The sequence below is a fragment of the Rhinolophus sinicus genome, chromosome 17 (genome assembly GCF_057876585.1).
Source record: "Rhinolophus sinicus isolate RSI-liver-muscle chromosome 17, RSI-T2T, whole genome shotgun sequence".
Classification (NCBI taxonomy): domain Eukaryota; kingdom Metazoa; phylum Chordata; class Mammalia; order Chiroptera; family Rhinolophidae; genus Rhinolophus; species Rhinolophus sinicus.
Window position 1 is genome coordinate 182784824 of NC_142517.1, and position 21235 is coordinate 182806058.

At 34.4% G+C, this 21235-nt stretch overlaps 1 protein-coding gene across 4 annotated transcripts in view; it reads left to right on the top strand.

The window, feature by feature from the left end:
* The window catches only part of SGO2 (shugoshin 2), a 33238-nt gene extending 12844 nt beyond the window's left edge, over positions 1-20394 (top strand). The window contains exons 5-10 of one of the 4 annotated variants that reach the window (XM_074339769.2): positions 3500-3585; positions 7159-7400; positions 8375-10069; positions 11015-11575; positions 13697-13847; positions 20037-20394. In XM_074339769.2, coding sequence (XP_074195870.2) covers positions 3500-3585; positions 7159-7400; positions 8375-10069; positions 11015-11575; positions 13697-13847; positions 20037-20052 — 2751 coding nt within the window. In that variant the 3' untranslated portion in view covers positions 20053-20394. Of the gene's footprint in view, positions 1-3499; positions 3586-7158; positions 7401-8374; positions 11576-13696; positions 13852-20036 lie in introns of those variants that run through there. The other 3 variants (XM_019746475.3, XM_088793994.1, XM_088793995.1) reach the window with 3 other exon arrangements.
* Positions 20395-21235: the final 841 nt, after the last annotated feature.

The following is a 21235-nucleotide window of genomic DNA, read 5'->3' on the forward strand; positions in this document are numbered from 1 at the left end:
ACTTTCTTCTGCTTTCTGTAGTTAATTTTGTTTTTACCTTTCTAACTTTGAGTCAGATGCTTATTTCATTTATTTTTCATTCTTAACTGTAGGTAAGGTGTTATTTCTCTCATACTGCTCTTAAGATTTTTGTCTTTGTCTTTAGTTTTGAGAAATTTGACTACTATTGCTGTCTTGGCATGGATTGCTTGGAATTTATCCTTTTTGGGGTTCACTCAGTTTGAATATGCAGATTGATTTCTTTTGCCCCATTTGGGTCATTTTCAGCCATTATTTCTCCAAAACTTTTTTGGCCCTGCCTTCTTTCTCCTCTCCTACTCAGATGCTTTTTGTATGGCTCTATTTGGAGAACTTGAAGAGGGCTGAGATCAGCATCTGGATTTAGGAAAAGTGAAAACTAGGATAAATTGATGCAGAAGCTGAAGGATGAAGGGTCAGCATATAACTTTAGTGTTCATTTTTTTGGACTTTTTACTAACAGACTAACTTTTGCATATCGGTTTTTGAAATTTCTTTCTGGTTTTGGGGAAGGACGATGGGTAATACAGAGTGGTTCTAATATCAGAACAATATAAAAAAGTATAGAATGATGTCTCACATGTGCTGCTGTTCTGCCTCTGGCTACTTTGTTCTCCATTCTCCTCTCCCCACACCTTCTACACAGGTAACTGCTTTCATTTGTTTCTTTATATTAAAATAAAACATACAAGTATAAATATTTTCTTAATTTTCTTTCTTATACAAAATATAGCATTCTATACTAACTTTTTTTTAATATGATAGATCCTGAGATCTCTCCATATGATTAAAGGGAATGCTTCCTCATTCTTTTTGTGCTGCTTAGAATAGACTTCTCATCTACTAAACTGGGCTCCTGTTGGACACTTGAGTTGTCTTTTACTGTTGGCTCGAGATGCAGAAATGTTATCTTCCATGTTAAAAAGAAAAGAGAAGAAAAGAAAACCTTGCACTCTACTTATAGCACCCTACCAGCTCCTATCTCATTTTCCTCCTTACCTTTATTGCAAAACTCATTTTTAGCACCTATCGTAATGATCATATGGTCTTTTTTTTCAGGTGTATTAATATGACAACTTATTTAGTAGTAGCTTTCCTGATTTTGCAATTCTGGAATAAACTTCAGAAACAATTTATTTTTCTTTTAATGTGCTGCTCAATTCTTTTTTGCCAGTATTTTGTTTAGGAATTTTTTATTGTCAGTCAGAAGTGAGGTTTCTTTGAAGTTTTCTTTTGTACTGTCTTTAGGCATTGATAAAAATGTTATATACCCTAAACTCATAAAAAGAATTTGGATGTTTTCTTTTTCCTATGCTCTGAAAAAATGACATAGTTTTAGAATTATTTTTTCTTTAAAAGTTTCATAGAAGTCTTCTGTAAAACCTGGACCTAGGTCTTTCTTGGTGGAAGTGGTTGTTCTTTGTTAATTTAAATAAACAAATAATTAGGAAATTTTCTTTCTCTCTTTTGTGGTTAGTTTTATTCATTTTTATTTTCTAGAAAATTATGTATTCATCCATGTTTTCAAATATGTTTGCATAGAGTTGCTATATGTTATTTTTTAAATTTTGTGTTGTGCTTCCCCAGTTGATTAATTTTGTGTATTTGGGCTTTTCCTCTTTCTCCTCTCCTTCTGGGACTCCAATGACCTGAATGTTGTATCTTTCGTTATAGTCCCACATATCCCTGATTCTCTGTTAACTCATTTTCAATCTCTTCTCTCTTGCTCAGATTGGGTACTTTCTATTGCTCTCTCTTCAGGTTCACAGATTATTCCCCCTTCTGTCTTCTCTTTTTTGCTGTTGAGTTTTTAATTTATTTTATTTTAGTTATTATATTTTTCAGTTTTAAATTTCCATTTAGTTTTCCTTTATATCACCTATTTATTTGCTGAAACTTTGTTTCTTTGTAGTAATTGCTTATTGAAGCACTTTTATGATAGTTGCTTTAAAATGCTTGTTACATAATCCCAATGAATGTATATGTCATCTTGGTGTTAGTGTCTGTTGATTTTTGTTTTACATTCAAATTTAGTTTTTCTAATTCTTGGTGCAAAGAGTTATTTTTTATTATATCTTGAACATTTTAGGTATTATATTATGAGACTCCAAATCTTGTTTAAACCTGTTTTAGCAGCTTCTCTCTGACACTGCCTATGGTAAAGGGAAATGCCACTTACTGCCAAGTGGGGGTCAAAGTTTAGGTTCCCCCACTCCGTCTTTCTTGACACCCTGGTGGGGAGGGGTTTCTCCGAACTGAAGGATGGGGCTGGGAAGTCAGGCTGACACCACCGTGTGCCTCATGACTTTTATGGCCTCCATTGACACCAGGATTGGGGGAAAATTGAAGGGGGTGGTTATTACCATTAAAGAGTAGTGAAAATCCTGGCTTTCTACTAGACACCTTCTTTCACCACCCCAGAGGAGAGGAAGTTATTACCAAGTGAGGAGGGAACTCCAGAGTCCCCTTGTGTCCTTCACTGATATTGCTGTGGCACTCATGACCACCACTGTCCCAGCTCCCTCCTCCACCTTTTCTGACTGTACCCCTGGTTTGGAGAAGAGTTGCCTTATTATAGCCTGCTGAGTGTGGAAGCCTAGGCACCCCATTTGGCTTTTGCACCATTGTCAAAAATTAATTGACCAAATATATGTGGGTCTATTTCTGGACTCTGTTCTATTTCCTTGATTTATTTGTTTTTGTGCTAATACTATATTGTCTCAGTTATTGTAGACCGCCAACTTTGATCTTCTTTTCAAAGTTGTTTTAGCTATTCTAGGTCCTTTGCATGTCTATATGAATTTTAAAATTAACTTGTCAATTTACCCTTGTTTCTATTGCATGTTAGCACTGTGATAGGAAAACATGGTTGCCTGATTTTATGGTCTTTATTAAATAATTAAAACACACGTTCGGAAAGCATGTGAGAAAATTTAGCAAATATGGATAAGCAAAATTTAAAAACTATTTTAAAATCACCCAGACTTTGGATTTTAAAACACCGTTTAAAAATATATTATAAAATCAAATAATATATCACAGAGTACATATGTAGACATGAGCATATTGCATATACAGCTGACCTTCAAACAGCGTGGCGTGCACGGGTTAGGGGTGCCTACCTCCACATAGTCAACCCACATGTCAGTTAAGATGGCTGCTGCCCAACCATGGATCGAAAACACTGCATATTTAGAGATATTGTACTTGTGTGGGATACACATGTGTATTTATTCATATGCATAGAAGAAAGTTTGGGACGTTATACCAAAATATTAGTGGTGATTGTCTTTGGATGGCATGGTTAAGGATGAACTGTGTTTCATCTTATCATCACATTATTCTTCTTGAACTATTGAAGACCGATGCAAGAATCATTCTATTACTATTGGTAACCTTGTATAATTTGGTGCTTTAATAACAAACATGATTTAATGAGATTAGAAATTCTGTTCATTTTCTTTATTCTTTTCAAAAATAGTTCCATCAGAGTCCCTTCCTACTGCCAGCTAGCAAGAAGAAACGGGTTAGTAAACAGTGCAAGTCTATGCATCTTCCATTTGCAAGGTAATTGCTTCAAAAGTTGGTTAAATGTTAACTTGCACACTTCTACCTAAGTGGGACTTGGAAAGTTTTTATTTGGTCCACTTCCTTGAAACATAGAAAGACGTTTAAAAATAATGAAATACTTTTTAACATTGTACCAGTAAGAGGAATTGAAGATATAATAAAATTCAGTTTTATATTTTGAAATAATATTCAGCTTTCCCATAGACTCTAGAGAAGAAGGAGGAACAGATGGACCTTTAGTTACTTGGATTTGAATTACACTGGTTCAGAGTACTTAGATTTTTATATAACACAATAATTGTTTGTGTGTGTTATACAGTGTTTAGATTTCATCAACCAATCGTTGCCTACTATGGTAGGACTGAGATGGTGTGTAGTATCTTGTTACAGGTTGTACCTCCAGGGCTCCCAGGAAACTTACCCGCATTCAGGAACCAAGTTCATCTGTAGTGTCCTGCTACTCTTTTTCTTTCTTTTCCTCCGGGTCACCCCTGGCCTCATGTTTTCTGCTGGGTAAATCTGACAATTCTTTCTACCTTTATTATCTTGCATACTGCCCCAATCTGTACAATTAATTTCATTGTTATTCCCCTGACCAAAATTTCCATTTCTTAATTGATTTGATTATAAGTCATAGTAAACACCCTACGAGTATTCAAACCTGTTATTTTAAAGGCAGTCTGCTGTCCAGTGAGGTAAAATGCCTCAATGAATTAATAGCATTGACCTAAATCCTCTTGTCTCTGTTAGACAATGTTCTCTTTGTTATATAACTTACAGGTTTATTGCTTTTATTTATGTACAGAAATAAATTCACTTATATATTGAAATGCTATTTATACCATAGTAGAAAATTCTTATATCTACTATGTCACTTTCTATTCTTTCTAGTTTATTGCATTATTTTGCCTATGATATTGTACTAGCACCACATTGTACCAGTACATTTTAATTGCCGTAGTGTTAAAATACAACATTTTGTTGTCATGTAGTTCTTTTACTTAGTTCTTTTTCATGAATATCTCGGCTGTCATTATAAACGCATTGTTTCATATAAACATACAGATCAAGTGTCAACTAGCCCTCTATAAAGTTTCACTGTATTTTTTAAAGTAGACTTTTGTTTGAAGTATAATACAAATGTTAGAAAAGGGCAAAAATCTTTAGAGCACTGTGAATTTTCACAGGTGAACCCTGTTGTATGGCCAATACCCAGACCCAGAAACAATTATGCCAGTACTAAAGGTGCCTCCTGTACCCTTTTTTTTGACCACTCAGCACCCACTCAAGGGTAAATATTATCCTGACTTCTAACATCATACCTTAATTAATTTTGCCCAGTTTTGAGCTTCATGTAATGAAATCATACAGTATGTATGATTTTTGTCTCTGTTTTCTTTTACTCAGCATTGTTTGTGAGATTCATCTGTATTGTCGTATGTAATTGTAGATCAGTTATTCTCATTGCTGTATAGTATTCCTGCTGTATAGTATTGAACTATTATATCATAATTTATCCATTCTTTTGATGATAAACATTTGCTTTTTCTTCTAGTTTTACTCTAGCATAAATAGTGCTGCTATGTATATGCCTGTTGAAATATATGTACACATTTCTATTGGGTATGTACCTAGGGGTAGAATTACTGGGTTTATACATAGTATATGGCTTTAGGAGAAACTGCCGAACAGTTTTCTAAAGGGGTTGTACCAATTTACATTCCTATATATGAGAATTCCTGTTGTTCTTTACCTTAACACTTGTTATGGTCTTTTTCATTTCAGCCACATTGGCAGACGTGTACTGGTGTTACATCGAGGTTTTAATTTTAATTTTCCTGATAATTAATTAATTTAAGCATCTGTTTATATGTTTATTTTTCTATTTGTTTGTCTATCATTTTTTTGCAGTTTTTAAATACATTATATGTAAATTCTTTGTGCATTACAAATGTGTTTTATTCTGTGGCTTGCCTCATCACTCTCTTTATGGTGTCTTTAGATCAATAGAAGTTCTTTTTAAAATCCAATTTGTATATCTATATAGCTATATCTGTTAATCCCCCCATTCCCCTTATGTTTACTACTTTCTGTGTCCTTTTAACAAAATCTTTACTAATTGGAAGGTCATGAGGTGTTCACCTATGTTTTCTTTTAAAAGCTTTATTATTTTCCCTTTCACATTTAGATCTTCAATCTACCTAGAATTTGAGGTATAATATGAGGGAAAGGCCATAATTTATTTTTTTTATGTGGAAATCCTGTTGACACAAGTGACTTCACTTATATATTGAAATGCTATTTGTATCATCTATTTAGAAAAGACCATTCTTTCCCTACCTCACTGCAGTGTCATCTGTATCATAAACCAGGTGACTGTATGTATGTGAGTCTGTTTCTGAACTCACTGTCCTAAGTTTTGATATTTGATAGTGTGAATCTCCATTTTAGTTATTTATGTTTTTGTTCTTGAATGTTATCTTGGCTCTTCTTGGCCCTTTGCATTTCCATGTGAATTTTAGAATCAACTTGTCAATTTACAAACACACACGTGTGTACACATATACATTCTCTTCTGGAATTTTGACTGGGATTTAAAAATTTGTTACATTACTAGTAACAAAAGAGAAAAGTAGTATCTTCTCAATAGTAACAGAAAAAAATGACAAAATTCAACAGTCTTTTATGAAAAAACTCTCAGCAAACTAGGAGTATGAGGGAACTTCTTTAATCTGATACGGAAAATCTATAAAAACCCAAAAGCAAGCATAGTAAATAATGGGAACACAATGAGAATGCCCTAACTTGCTCCTAAAGCCAAACACTATATAAAAACCAATAATTCTGCTCTTAGGTATATACCCAACAGAAATGCATACATACATTTCAAAAGGCACCGACGAGCACATAGCAGCACTATTTGTAATAGACCAAAACTAGAAAATACCACTATTTGGGTTCATTTACTGGCCACCTCCTACTTTATTTGATACTACTCTTCATTTTTTTAAATTCAGGAGTCAGTTTATCAGATTACTTCTACGGGTTTCTGTCTTTTCCCCCCACAGATTTTTGACTACTTTCTGTGGGTTTTTGTCTCTCCCCCCCACCCCATAGATTTAACTACTCTAGGAACGTGGCTTTAGTTTACATGGATGCCTTTTGGAAACAGCAGACTTCATTTCACACATAACTTTACATACAATTGTACTTGTCTGAAACCAGAGGAAGAGTTTTAGGTATTCCATAGAATTAATTATAGGAAAGCTGTAAATAATATATATGAGTATTTATAAGTATGTTTGAACTTTATTCATTTCATTATTATTATCCTAATAGCCCAACCCATTATCTCCTTTTGGGGCCACTGGGGCTATAGGGATAAACATTCTTGTTTTACTCCAAGTTCTGTACTATTAGAAACTACTTGTATAATTGTCTTCATTGAACACAGAGGGGATTTGTGGTTGGATCTTAAATCATTGCAACATGAAAAGAACTATCCACATGGATTTTCTAAATAACTTTTGTAAAATACAAAATTTTTCATTCATTCCCACTTGCCTTTAGGGTTCCATTAACTTCAAATGATGATGATGATGATGATGATGATGAAGATGGTAAAGAGAAAATGCAGTGTGACGACAACATTGCATCAAAGACATCACTTGATGTCCCCTCTTCAGTATCAACAAGACAACCTTTATCCACTCAGTGTAATTTGGAATCATTCTATCTTAAAGAAAATAATCAGAATGTATGTGGCTTAGATGATTCAGAGCATATTTCTTCTCTTGATATACTTCCCAAAGGTGAGATTTTTTAAAAATTCATTTTTAGTGTTAGTATTAAATAGCTACACTCATCACATTTTCTTCTTGAGGGCCATGATGTATAAACAGTTAATAAGTTAGATCTCTTGTGTTACAGATTTGCTAACTTATACCACTTTAAACTGCTGGTGAAAATTTTAATTTAAAAGTAAATATGCTGCCAAATGTCAGGTCCACAGTGGCCTGATACTATAATATTACTCTGGGAGCAATATTTAGAAATGAGCCAGCCTCAAGGCTTTCTTGGTATCTTAGCTTATGAATTGATAGATACCATATATATATTAATACACTAGTTTTATCTTCTCCTATTCATAGATAAGCAAATTGGGGGCCTAGGTAGGTGTAGTGACTTTTTCAAGATCATAACCAATTAGTGGTAAAGCAAAAACTTGAGTCTGTATAATGGTTGAGCAAGAGAAAATGATGACACGTTTTATTTACATGGTAGTTCAAACTAATCCTGCAGTGTAGTCTGGCTTATGTATTTGTCACATTTTCCAATTGGGATATGGAACTATAACTGTATTGAATTTAGAGCTTAGAATTGTTTTTCCTTTCTAGAAATTTATGTGTGCATATGTATAATTTGTAGAAACTTTAGCTGTCTGCTAATAGCCTTTTGATAGCAATCCTTATCACAGAGTTAGCACTGTAATTTGGGTTCACTAGCCCCCTCCCACTTTAGAAATATATGTTAATGGCTCTACTGTTGGGACCATGACAGAGTGAATTCTCCATAGATACAAATGTAAATTGTGACTTATGAATACTCTGATCATTTCTACTTTATTTTTTATTAGCATAGATTCTTCAACATATAAGTGTCTGGACAGAACACATTGTTAGAAATCCTCTCTGTGAAACAGCTTGATTTCTAATCTAACTCATTTAAAATAATAAATTCCTTGTCATTACTTATTTCTGAATTTTGTTTCCCTTTATTTTTATAGAAAGCCATTCTCACTCAGACCAAAGTTCCAAGAGCTCTCTAATGAGTGAGATGAAAAATGCCCAGCCTATCAACCACAGAAAGGAGAAATCATTTTCTAGTAACATAACTGAAAGGAAAAGACATGTGTCATTACCAAAATCAAGTAATCCTTCTGCAGACAATTCCTGTGTTACAGACGTACATCAACAATGGATTTCAAGTCCAGAATTAAATTGGAATAATGAGATAAATGCTCATACAAATGAAATGAATATTAAAATGCCAAGAAACATACAGTGCCTTCCTGACTCATCTGAGTCTGCAAGTGAACCTACTGCAGAGTGCACGAATCAAGTTCAGGGTAATGATGACGACTTTCAACTGCAGAAAACTGTGTATGATGCTGACATGGATTTAACTGCTAGTGAAGTAAGCAAAATTGTTACAGTTTCAACAGGCACTAAAAATAAAAGTAATAAAAAACCAAATGACTGTGGACTCAAAACTTTCAGAAAAGTGAAAGACTCAAGCTCTGAAAAAAAGAGAGAACTATCAAAGAGACAATTTAAAAATAGTTCAGATATGAATGTTGAGGAAAAGATTCATAATGAACCAGAAAAGAGATCTGTTGGCCTGAATGGCAAAGTGAATTCAGAAGATCCAAGTTTTATCCTCAACACTGAACACCTGACTCGGTTGAACATACGGAAGACAAGAACCCTTCATAATGGCTTTGACCAAGATGAAAAACAAAGTACAGAGAATAGTAAGAAGAAAGGAATGCATGTAACAAATGAGCAAGAGGAAACATACCCTTTCTCCCAAAGTTCAGATCAATTCCAGCAGGAAAGTAAATTTGATATGGTTCAGAGTTCTCTAGCTTATAATAAAAGTAAAGCTTCTAGACAGACATTTGTGATTCATAAGGTAGAAAAAGATAACTTGTTCCTAAGCCAAAAGGACAAAGAAACCATTTCTGAAAACCTGGAAGTCACAAATGAATTTCAAACAGCTGATCTTGCCACCCAACATAATAGAAGTTTAAGTGATAATGAGACCCAAAGTGTGTTGGATTTGAAAAAGCATGTCACTGATATGCAAACTGCTCAGAAAAATGATTCAAAAATAAATAAGAAGCTTAGGCAGAAAGTAAATCGGAGGACAGAAATAATTGCTGAAATGAACCAAATCTATGAGGATAATGATAAAGATGTGGATGGCCCAGAAAAAGCTAACTTTTCCTTCCAAACCCAAAAGGATAAAAACATTACTTCTGGAAACCTAGAAGTTTCAAATGAGTTTCAAAAACCTGCTCTTTCCACCAGCAATAACAGAAATCCGTGTGATTGTGAGCCCCAGAATGTGTTGGATTTGAAAAAGCTGATCACCGATGTATTCCCTGTTGGGCAAAATGAATCAAAAGTTAATAATCTTAGTCAGAAAGTAAATCGGAAGACAGTAATAATTTCTGAAGTGAATCATTTATATAATGAAAAAAATGTGTATTACCCGAGAAAGGATAACCCTGTCTTCCTAACCCAGAAGGAGAAAGAACTCATCCCTGAAAACCTAGAAGACCCAAATGAGTTTCGTATACTTGGCCTTTCTACCAAGGCCGGTGGAAACCTATATGATTATGAGACTCAGAATGTTTTCGGGGTGCAAACGCATGTCCATGGTATGCAACGTGCTTGTCAAAATGAATCAAAAATAGGTAAGTTTAGGCAAAAGTTATATGGGAAGACAGAAATAATTTCTGAAATCAACCAAACATATGGGAATGATGACCAAGGTGTGCAGAACACAGAAAACAGTAACTTATTTTCTCTAACCCAGAAGGATAAAGAAATCATTCCTGAAAACCTAGAAGACTCAAATGAATTTCAGATAGCTAATCCTTCCACCAGAGGTAATAGGAACCTCTGTGATTATGAGACTCGAAACATTTTGGGGGCGAAAAACCATGTTACTGATATGCCACCTGCAAAGCAAAATGGTTCAAAAATAAATAAGAGGCTCAGGCGTAAAGGAAGTAGGAAGGCAGAAATAATTTCAGAAATGAACCAAATAAATGGGAATAATGACAAAAATGTGAATGACCCAGAAAAAGGTAACTTTTTTTCCATAACCCAAAAGGATAAAGAAACTGTTTCTGAAAACCCAGAAGTCACAAATGAATTTCAAACAGCTTATCTTTCCGCCAAAGATATTAGCAATTTATATGATTATGAGACCCTGAATATGTTGGATTTGAAAAAGCATGTCACTGATATGCAACCTGCTCCGCAAAATGATTCAAAAGTAAATAAGCTTAGGCAGAATGTAAATCGGAGGACAAAAATAATATCTGAAATGTACCAAGTATACGGGGATAATGATAAAGATATGCACAGCCAAGAAAGTTCTACAAAAGATCTTGATTTTAAAGTAAATGCATCAAAACAAAAACTTGAATGTCAGGGTATTATCAATGGATACTGTATGGAAGTCAGTAGTAATGAAAAGGAAAATTGTGATCAAATTTCAAATCCTTATAAACGAGTTAAAAAGCATGGGAAAGAATCATCAGACAAGGCAAAGAACATTTTGGCAAAAGATAAAAACAAACCTATCTTGCAGTTAACAGATTTTTCACAGACTTCTCTCTCTTCTGAATCAGGTTTAAAGCATATTACTAATGAAGCAGATGCTGATTCTGGTAACCAAATGGAAGAAACACATAAGAATCCAAAGGAAAGCACTACAACTCTAAATAAAAAAAGTGACGACATCCACTGTGTGGAAGTGAAAAAAGGAGAGTGCCAGGTCAAAAGAAGAAATAAAACATCCAAGTCAAAGAAAAGGAAAACCTTCACAGAGCCTTCTCCAGATAGCCACAAAGTAATAGAGATAGTATCTGACACCAGTCAGGGACTATCAGTTAAATCTGAACAAGCTGATGAGGAAAAAAATTTGGAAAATGATAAAATTAAGCCAGACTTTTACACAAAGATGGTTAACTCTTTATCTCAGATTTATCCAGCCAACATACAAGATTCTTCCCTTAACTGTGTTCAAGAGGGTTCAAGACCTTTGAGTATTCCTTCTGGTAAAAATCTGATGATAAAAGAAAATTTTGCCCTGGAGAACTCACCAGTCTTTCAAGTAAGTGATGATGTGCAGGAGAAGATGACAGCGATGAAATTTAATGTCACCCGGAGAACACAAAAATCAGGAATAGGTAGGTCAATACCTGAAGTGATCAAATGTTAAAAGCATATTTTTCTCACAACCAGTAAAATATTTCCTGTTATAACTGATATTTTCATGGACTTTAAAAGTAGTACTGAACTGTGTAGCCTGATCTACAGAAACAGTATGAAGGAATTTAAAGAAAGTTTAATATTTTGGAAAGATAACAATGAGAATGTCTTAGACATTTATAACCTAAAAAACAGGTTGGCCTTTATCATAAAGTTGTCTAATGTCATTAGGTAGATAATTTCCTTTTTCATATGTTTGAAGGAAATTGAGTATTTTGAATATATATAATGAATTGCCCTGGATTGATTTTACCAAAGACAATTGCAGGGTTTTTTTAGGGTGGGACTCTCTCCAACAAGTATGTGTTTACTGTGATCAAAGCATTACTCTAGGTATTTTAGAGGATTAAAAAATAAACAATACCAACTCACTTTCTTCAGAATACATGTATGTAAAAGTTACAAATACAATGGTAAATACTTTAATAAAAGCATACATATTATGCTAAGGGATGTAATGGGGAGTAATTTTGACTAGAGGAACCTGCAAAGACAGCATTAAGTAGGTTGCATTTTAGGCCCAAAAGGATAGGTAGGATTTTTACCTTAATGTTTACTTTTTATTTTCCCCCAGTTATTAAAATAATACTCATTGCAGAAAATTGAAAGTGGAGAATCAGAAAGTAATAGGAATCAAAAAAACAACTACCCAGAAGAACTGCATTGAATATTTTGGCATTTGCATGCAGACTTGAATCTATGGATTTTTAAAATATGTACTTGAAATCATACTCTATATAACATTACTTATCCTGCATTTTCCCCTTAACATTGGATCCTTAGGATGTTCCTTTGTATATTAGAAATTTTGTAATATTAGATGTTCCCTTATCAATTAAAATTTTCTACTGGGAGCCTAACATTTCACTACATGTGTAGAACATGAGGACTCTTTTTTTTCTAGTTTTATTGAGAGATAATTGACATACATCACTGTGTAAGTTTAAAGTGTACAGCAAGATGGTTTGACTTACATATATTGCGACATGATTACCACAATAGGTTTAGCTAACATCTCATACAGATACACTAGAAAGAAAAGAAAAAAAATGTCTCCTTGTGATGAGAACTCTTAGGATTTAGTCATTTAAAAGCTTTCCTATATATCATACAGCAGTGTTAACTATAGTCGTTATGCAATACATGACACCCCTACTACTTGTTTTATCATATAACTGTAAGTTTGTACCTTTTAACCAACTTCTACCAATTTCCCCTCCCCTCAATTACCTCTGGTAACCACAAGTCTCCTCTCTTTCTGAATTTGGGTTTTTCTTTATTAAGAGTCCCCATATAACTGAGATCATAAAATACTAATAATTGTTTTTTTTCTGACTTGTTACCATGTCTTTAAGGTCCATCTGTGTTGTTGCAAATAGTAGGTTTTCCTCATTTTTTATTTGGCTGAATCATATTCCAATGTATTTATATACCACAACTTCTTTATCCATTCATTCGTTGATGGACACTTAGGTTGTTTCCATGCCTTGGCTATTATAAATAATGCTGCTATGAACATGGGGGTACAGATATCTTTTCAAGTTAGAGAACACTAAGAGTTTGATGGATCAGGCTATTCCAGGCAAAAGGAGTACTGAAGCAAAAGAAGTAAAAGGTCTAGGTTTGCAGGAGATGCATATTAGAGGACATGAGCCATCTTTCATCCCTTTTCCTCATGGTGCTGTTCACCAAGTGAGAAATTGATGACAAATGCTGAATGAATGCGCACAATTTGTGTGATTCTGTGAATAGAGTTGAACCACAAAGAATTTTTACCAGCCTGTTTGATTTCAGAATTAAAATGTGGGCTACTTTGATAGTTTGTTTCAAATTTTTAAGTTTCTTTTCTCTCATTATGGCTGGAGAAAAATTAAACTGATTTATAAATAATTTTAGTGCTACAAGTGTAATATTTTAAATTATAACTTGGTTATTATTACGTTTAAAAATTTGATACCAATGATTTTAAACCACTTAATATCCCATATCTATTCCCATATCTATATTTTTATAAATATTTGTGAAAATATTCTTTTCAGGTGGTAGAACACTACAGGACTTGACAAATACCAGTTTTGTTTCAAATGACACTGTTAAATCTGAAAGTAAGTCAGAAGATCTACCTGTAGAGCTGCCAAGCCGAAGAAGAAAGTGCGCACCTCTCCATTTCAAAGAGCCAAGTCTCAGAGAGTAAGTATTTCAATGATATTAAAGTGATTTCAGTGTGATATTATAAAATATATACTTAAAAAAAAATTCCTGCCTGAATTAGTATTTGAACACTTTTGAATAGCAATAAAACATATGTTATGGACATGTAATATGTAACATTGAAGAAATGTTTTATTCTTTAAACAGACTTTTGAAAAAGATGTTGCCTGTGATTTGCAAACCACTATTTATATATCTGTTATTCCATTTATTTTCTACTTTGTTTCCTAGAAGTGGCTTTCAAAGTGGTTTATATGTCCTTTGGCCTCAAAGAATAATAGTCTTTTTTTTTCTTTATTAAACTTCAAACATGCCTTAGCGAAGACAAAATAATAGTACTCCCCCCATTTATTCATCCCTCAGTTCAACAATTATCAATATTTTGCCATATTTATTTCATTTATCTTTTTTTGTTGTAGTATTTTTAAAGCAAATCCCTAGCTTTGGGTCATTTGATTCCTAAAACACTTCTGTATATACCTCTAAACATTAAGAACTTCTTAGCAAAGTTCTTAATTAGACAACAATGATCACATCTAACAAAAATCAGTAATTCCCTACTGTCATCTAATAGCCAGTCCCTATTCAGATTTCCTTGATTAGCTCAAAAATGTCCAAATGCCTTTTATATGTGTTTTATTCAGAATTTCATTTTTTTAAAGGATAAATGAAATCACCTGTTTTGTGGAACCTGATTATATGTGGGACGTATTGTCAGAAGCATAGAAAAAATATCCTTAAATTTATTTTGTCTTCTTTGCATTGTTTCAGTGTTTGCTTTTTTTATAAAATGGAAGATGTGCTGGTTCTGATAGATATTTTAAAACAATAACCAGCACATGACAACAATACAAGGGAGGATAAAAGAGAAGCAAATTAAAAGTGAAATAAAGGACCAAGGGCTTTTTTAAAAAACGACTTTATTGAGCTATGGTTCACATACCATACATTTCATCCATTTGAAGTATACAGTTCAGTGGTTTTTAGTATCTTCATATCATCGCTCCCGTACCCCCAGCCCTGCGCAACCATTCACCCACTTCCTGTCTCTGTAGACTTCCCTGTTTTGCACATTTCATATGAATAGGATCATATAATATCTGGTCTTTCTTTGTGATTGGTTTCTTGCCCTTAATATAAAGTTTTCAAGGTTTATCCATGTTGTAGCATATATCAGTATTCCATTCCTTTCTTTGAGTATTCTATTGTATAGATAGGATATACATATTCTAACATATGTATGTAATGTACACACCACGTGTTATCTACTTGTCTGTTGATAGACATGTGGTTGTTTCCATCTTTCAGTTATTATGAATACTGTTGCTCTCTGTTCTTTTGCAAATATTTATGTGTACATATGTTTTCATTTCTCTTGGGTACATGCCTCGTTGTACAATTGCTGAGTCATGCGGTAACTCTATCTTTCATCATTTGAGGAGCTGCTGGACTGTGTTTCAAAGCTGCTGCACCATTTTATATTCCGACCAATGGTATATAAGGGCTCTGATTTCTCCAAAGCCTCACCAACACACTTGTTATTTGACTTTTTAATGATTCTAGCCATGCTAGTGGATGTGAAATGGTATCTTACGGCTTTGATTTGTATTTCTCTGGTGACTAATGATGTTGAGCATCTTTTCATGTGCTTATTGGTCATTTGTGTATCTTCTTCAGAGAACTGTCTATTTGATCCTTTACCCTTTTTTCAATTGGGTTGTCTTTTTGTTATTGAGTTGCAGGTTAAACTTTTTATTTCAAACTGATTTTAGACTTACTGAAAAGTTATAACAATAGTACAAAGGTTCCTCACCCAGCTTTCCTCAATTTTAACATCTTACATGCCCACAGTACAATGATCAAAACTAGAATTGGTACAATACTATTAACTATGGACTTCTACTGATATCCTTTTCTGTTCTAGAATCCTATCCAGGGTCCCATGTTGCATTTAGTTGTTGTTTCTTGTTAGCCTCCTCTACCCTGTGACAGTTCCTCAGTCCTTCCTTTTCTTTCATGACTTTGACACCTTTGAAGATTATTGGTCAATTATTTTGTAGGCTATCTGTCAGTTTGGTTTATCTGATGTTTTCTCATGATTACAACGTGGTATGCATTTCTGACAAGAATTCCACTGGAATGGTATGTCCTTTTCATGGCATCATGTCAGAGCCCATCATTTCAATATGTCTGATTACTAGTAATATTAACCTTGTTCAATTGATTAAGGTGGTGTCTGCTGGATATTTTTCACTATAAAGTTATTGTCATTTTCATTACAGTTAATGAACATTGGGGGAGACACTTTAGTCTATGCATACTGTTTCTGCTCATACTTTCACCCAATATTTGTAGCATCCATTGGTGGAGCTTGTCTTCAACACTTACTACTGTGGTGTTTGGCTAGTAGTGATTTTTCTCTTTCCCGCTTTCCTTCTACATTAATTGGAATTCTTCTGTAGGGAAGAACTGGTCCCTCTCCCTCCTTTGTTTCATTGCTCAAATCATTCCAACTTGGGCTATTAAGAGTTTCTTCAGGTTGGCTCCTGTGTTCTTTCAATAAGACCTCATATTATTTTGAGCACTTCCTCACTTTCTGATACATAAGATGTTCCAGGTTTATCTTAATGTTTTTCTTGCCCCATACCCCAAATTGTTAAGTTCTTCAAAGATCCTGGTTTCCTTGATTGAAGAATTTTGTTTAGAAACCAGAATCTGGACACTAGGTATTCTCACTGCGTATATTGTGTTGTATGAGCTATCTACTGCTGCCTAACAGTATGACCATAAACCTGGTAGCTTAAAACAACATACGAGTACTTTTTTAATCTCTCAGTTTCTGTGGTCCAGGAATCTGGACTCGGCTTAGTTGGGTGCTCTGCTTAGTGTCTCACAAAGTTGCCTCAATGTCCTGAGTCATTTTGACTTTGGGGAAGAGCCAGAAGTCGAATGGTGCCATATCTGGTAAATAAGGTGGATGAGGACACACTATAATGTTTTTGCTTGACAGAGATTGCTGTATACCAGAAGCGATGTGTGACACGGAACGTTGTCATGATGGAGGCTGATTTACGGCACACTTTAAAACACATCTTCTCTGAACTGTATCTGACATCCGACTGACTGCACCAAACAAGTTGAAACTTGTCACACACTGTTACTAAGATTCGACATGCCGCTTGCCATATTGAAGATCCCTGCTTTTCTGTTGGATGGCATTCGGCAGCAGCATTCATTGTATTTTGTGATCACAACGGAAAGGCTCCATGTCACACATTGCTTCTGGTATGGCAATTTCTGTCAAAAACATTACGATGTGTCCTCAGCCATCTTATTTACAGGATCTGGCACCGTGCAACTTCTGGCCTTTCCCAAAAATCAAAATGACCATGAAAGGTAAACATTTTGAATGGATTCAGGACATTGAGGCAGCCACGACAGTGCAACTAAAGACACTTATGAAAGAGGACTTGCAGAACTGCTTCAGAAAGCGACAAGAACGACGGGATAAATGTGTTCAAAGTAAGGGGGGGGCGTATTTTGAAGGGGGTTAATCGCATCTCGTATATACTTTATCATATTAAGAAAATATTCCTCAGTGTTTATTGAGTGTTTTAATATGAATGAGTGTTGAATTTTGTCATCTATGAAAAAATCATATGCTTCGTTTCCTTAGATTTATTAACACAGTGTGTGCTGATAGGTTTTCTAATATTGAACCAACCTTCCATTCCTGAAATAAATCTCATTTGGTCATGGTGTATGTTTTTTATAATGTAATGTTAGATTTGCTTTTGTAACTGTGCTATGAGCACTTGAGAAGAATATCTGTTCTCTATTATCAGAGTGTAGAGTTTGATATATAGCCCTAATATTTATCCTACGATTATGCTGTTTAGATCTTCTATCTCTTTATTTATTTTTTTGTCCATTTTATCTGTCTTGTACTGAGAATAGTATATTAAAATCTCCTGTTATTGTATTCCTATCTGTCTCTGTACCTCGTCAGTAGTTTTTGCTCCATAAAGGTAGTTGCTCTGCTATTTGGTGCATAAATATCATAATTACTATATATTCATTGGGGGTTAGGGCTTTTACTATTAATAATGTCCCCCATTGTCATGTTAAGACTTTGGGACTTAACAGATAAAGACTTTAAAAAGCATATGTGTATGACCTTCCTGGCTACTCCTGCCACTGCTAGCCTCAATGAACTCCATTACATATTGCAAGCAGTTTCTATCAGGAGCTACTCTGACTGGGCCTATTAGCAGCTGTAATATACCTGCTGCATGCCTTCCCAATCCAAAAAAAGAAAAAAAAAATGGTAGCTGGGTTGTTATCACTCTTAGTATTTATATTAATGTACATTGTGATTTTTGCCTTTAAAAAATTTACCAACTAAACTGTTCACCAAATAATCTGCATGACCAGTATGTCTAAACTAAAATAGGAGACTATTTCATTTTACTGTATTTGATTTAGAATAGGTAGCTCTTTTAAAAGAATTACCTAAATTTTGTCTAATTACCCAAGGCAATGGTATCATATTGACTCAGAAGAGGGGTACAGGGGAAGAAAAAAGACGTTCTCTCCATTGACCCCTTTATGCCTTCTCATATGGGACCATGAGTATGTATCTCATCCAAAAAACATACCTAATGTAAAGCATAAATACAACTCCATTTCTTGCAACATGATATGCTAGGTGCGTGGGTCAACCTTCTTACTGAAGAAAGGAAAGGAAAGGAAAGGAAAGAGGAAAGAGGAAAGAGGAAAGAGGAAAAAGAGGAAAGAGGAAAGAAAGAGGAAAGAGGAAAGAAAGAGGAAAGGAAAAAGGAAAGGAAAAAGGAAAGGAAAGGAAAGGAAAGAAAGCTAGCAAGCTACTGGACAAAATATTAAACAAAACAAAACCATCCCTCCCCCCAACACAAACCCTCAAATACATCTAGTAGCTAGTAGAGAAGTAAGAAAGCTCAGATTGGAGAGCAGGAAGCCAGAAAAGCGAATAGAGCCTGAAACTGGGTTTTGCCTGAAGACATTTTCCTAACTAGGTGAACCTAAGCCTTGGATTCACACACCAATGGGGCTGGGGACATAAGGCAGATTCTAGGGTTTGACTAAAATGAAGAGTCTAATAGTAGATCTCCTTCAATAAAGTTGAGCTACTCTCTCAAGTAGAAGAGCAAACTAAAAATAACCTTCCCACTAGCTTTTTTAAGTCCCGGGAAATAACTCTGGTACTGAGTTGAGGAGAAAAAGAAATCTTCTGAGAATTCATAACCAGAATCAAACCCTCATACATTGCAATTGGAATTCACACTATCTGGAACTCACAAAAAAATGTCAAGCAGAGGATTCAGTATTAGTTCATGACTTGTAGTGCCCCCTGCTGTCTGTGAGAAGCAAATGCAAATATTTTCTGGAGGGGCCCTCCTTTATCTCCGTCCACAACACGTATTCCACAGATAAAGTTGCAAGGGAAATGAACAACTAGCTGACAGCAAAGACGAGCACTGTATACACAAGGGAACCAGATACTAGCAGAAGCAACTGATAGCAGGATCAGACAGTAGTATAAACAGTCCAAACATTTGTGTAATGTTTCAATAAAGGAGAGGCTTGAAAATGAGTATTTAAAGAAGTAAGTTACAGAAAAGTCCCAATGGAATGATTGCATTGATATAAAGATCAAATATAGATAAAACCAGACTATATACTTTTTAGGAGTGTAATACACAAATGGTAAAAAGTAAAGAAAAGCAAGGGAGTGGTTAACACAATACAGGATCATGGTTACTTCTTGGGGAATGAGAAGGCTTGGGATCAGAAAGGGGTACACTAGAGGCATCTGAGGTGTGGTAACATTTCTTAACTTGGTGGGTAGGTACTTCAGCATTTATTTGATTGTTTTAAAATTGTATTTTATAATATATAAAGTTCATAATTAAAAGAACACGTGGTAAAACATGTAATGTATAAAATCTGTGTTTGTTTTTCTTAAACCGTTTTGATAATTCCCACTATCACAGAGTATTTCAGGTATATGGCATAGCTTGTGGTTTGAGGAAACTGCTCTCTACTGGTGTGACACATTAGTTTTCTCCATGCTTCATAGCAAAAGCATCAGTTTTAGGTTATTAATCTTCCCTTTTTTCTACTTTGCAGCAAGATGAGAAGATGAGGTGAATTTATGGATTCTGATTTTTCTGAATTCTAAAACCCTGACAAGTCAAAACAGGGATAAAACTAGAATCAAGAAGAGGAACTGCATGATGAAAAGTTTTTGTTTTAGTTTTTTTTGTTCTTTATTTTCTGCCTTTTTATGGAATGTTGGTTTTCCATTCTTATGTTTAGATGTTTGTGCATAAAATAGCTATACTATAATATTAATTTCATTACAAAATTTAAAATCATTTTGGTCATCCTATAACTTATCTTCCTGCTCATTTGTGCTTCTTCAACCTGATAGCCTTTAACTAAACAATAGCTGTTAACCTTTTAACCAAATAAAACGTATTATAAAGACTTTTGCATTGGTTATCTTGTTGTATACCAAGTTTTCTTTTGTTTTATTTTTAAACCATTCAATATATGTGAACACCTTTAAGATTTTAAAAGTCTCCTTTTGCCCTGGCCAATTTTCTCTCTCTCTTCATTCTTCTACTTTCAGAATTACTTAGTAATCATGTAGGTTCTGTGTTGCTTTATTATGTGTCGTCTGATGACTTGGTTGAGGGGGTTAACCTTTCAGGCTCTTTGAATTTGTTTTTTATGGCTTTATTTTAAAGATCACTTACTAAAGTAGTAATAAAAAGTAATAAATCCTATTCATATCTGAGATCAATGAATAGAACTTAACCGTATTCAAATGACTAGTCAAATTCTGTTCTGCCTAGATGGAAAAGCTGTCTTAGACAATATCTGACAACTGAATGGGTGGGCGCAGAATTCTGCATATTAGTAAACATTTCAGTTAATTTGGGGGCAGATTGTCCTGGGACCAAACTTTGAGAAAAACTGATGTAGGGGTTCAGAGTCCCACAGAATTTACTCAGTATCAACAATGTGGGTTGAATGCGGGGACACACGCTTGTTTTAAAGAACAGCGGACATAGTGATTAAGAGCTTGGCACCCTGTCAGTGTTGGTCACTTTTCCTGTACTCCTATTACTTTCAGCCTTTGGACCTCCTAGAGTCATTCTCTGTGATTGTATTTTTGTTCCTATGCTTATTTCTATTTTTTTCTTTATGAGATTTTTCTTTTTATCCCTTTATATGAAAATTATTTTCCATTTTATGTGGTCAAATTTATCAACCTTTTCTTTTGTTGTTGGTGGAATTTGGTCACAATAAGAAACAATTTT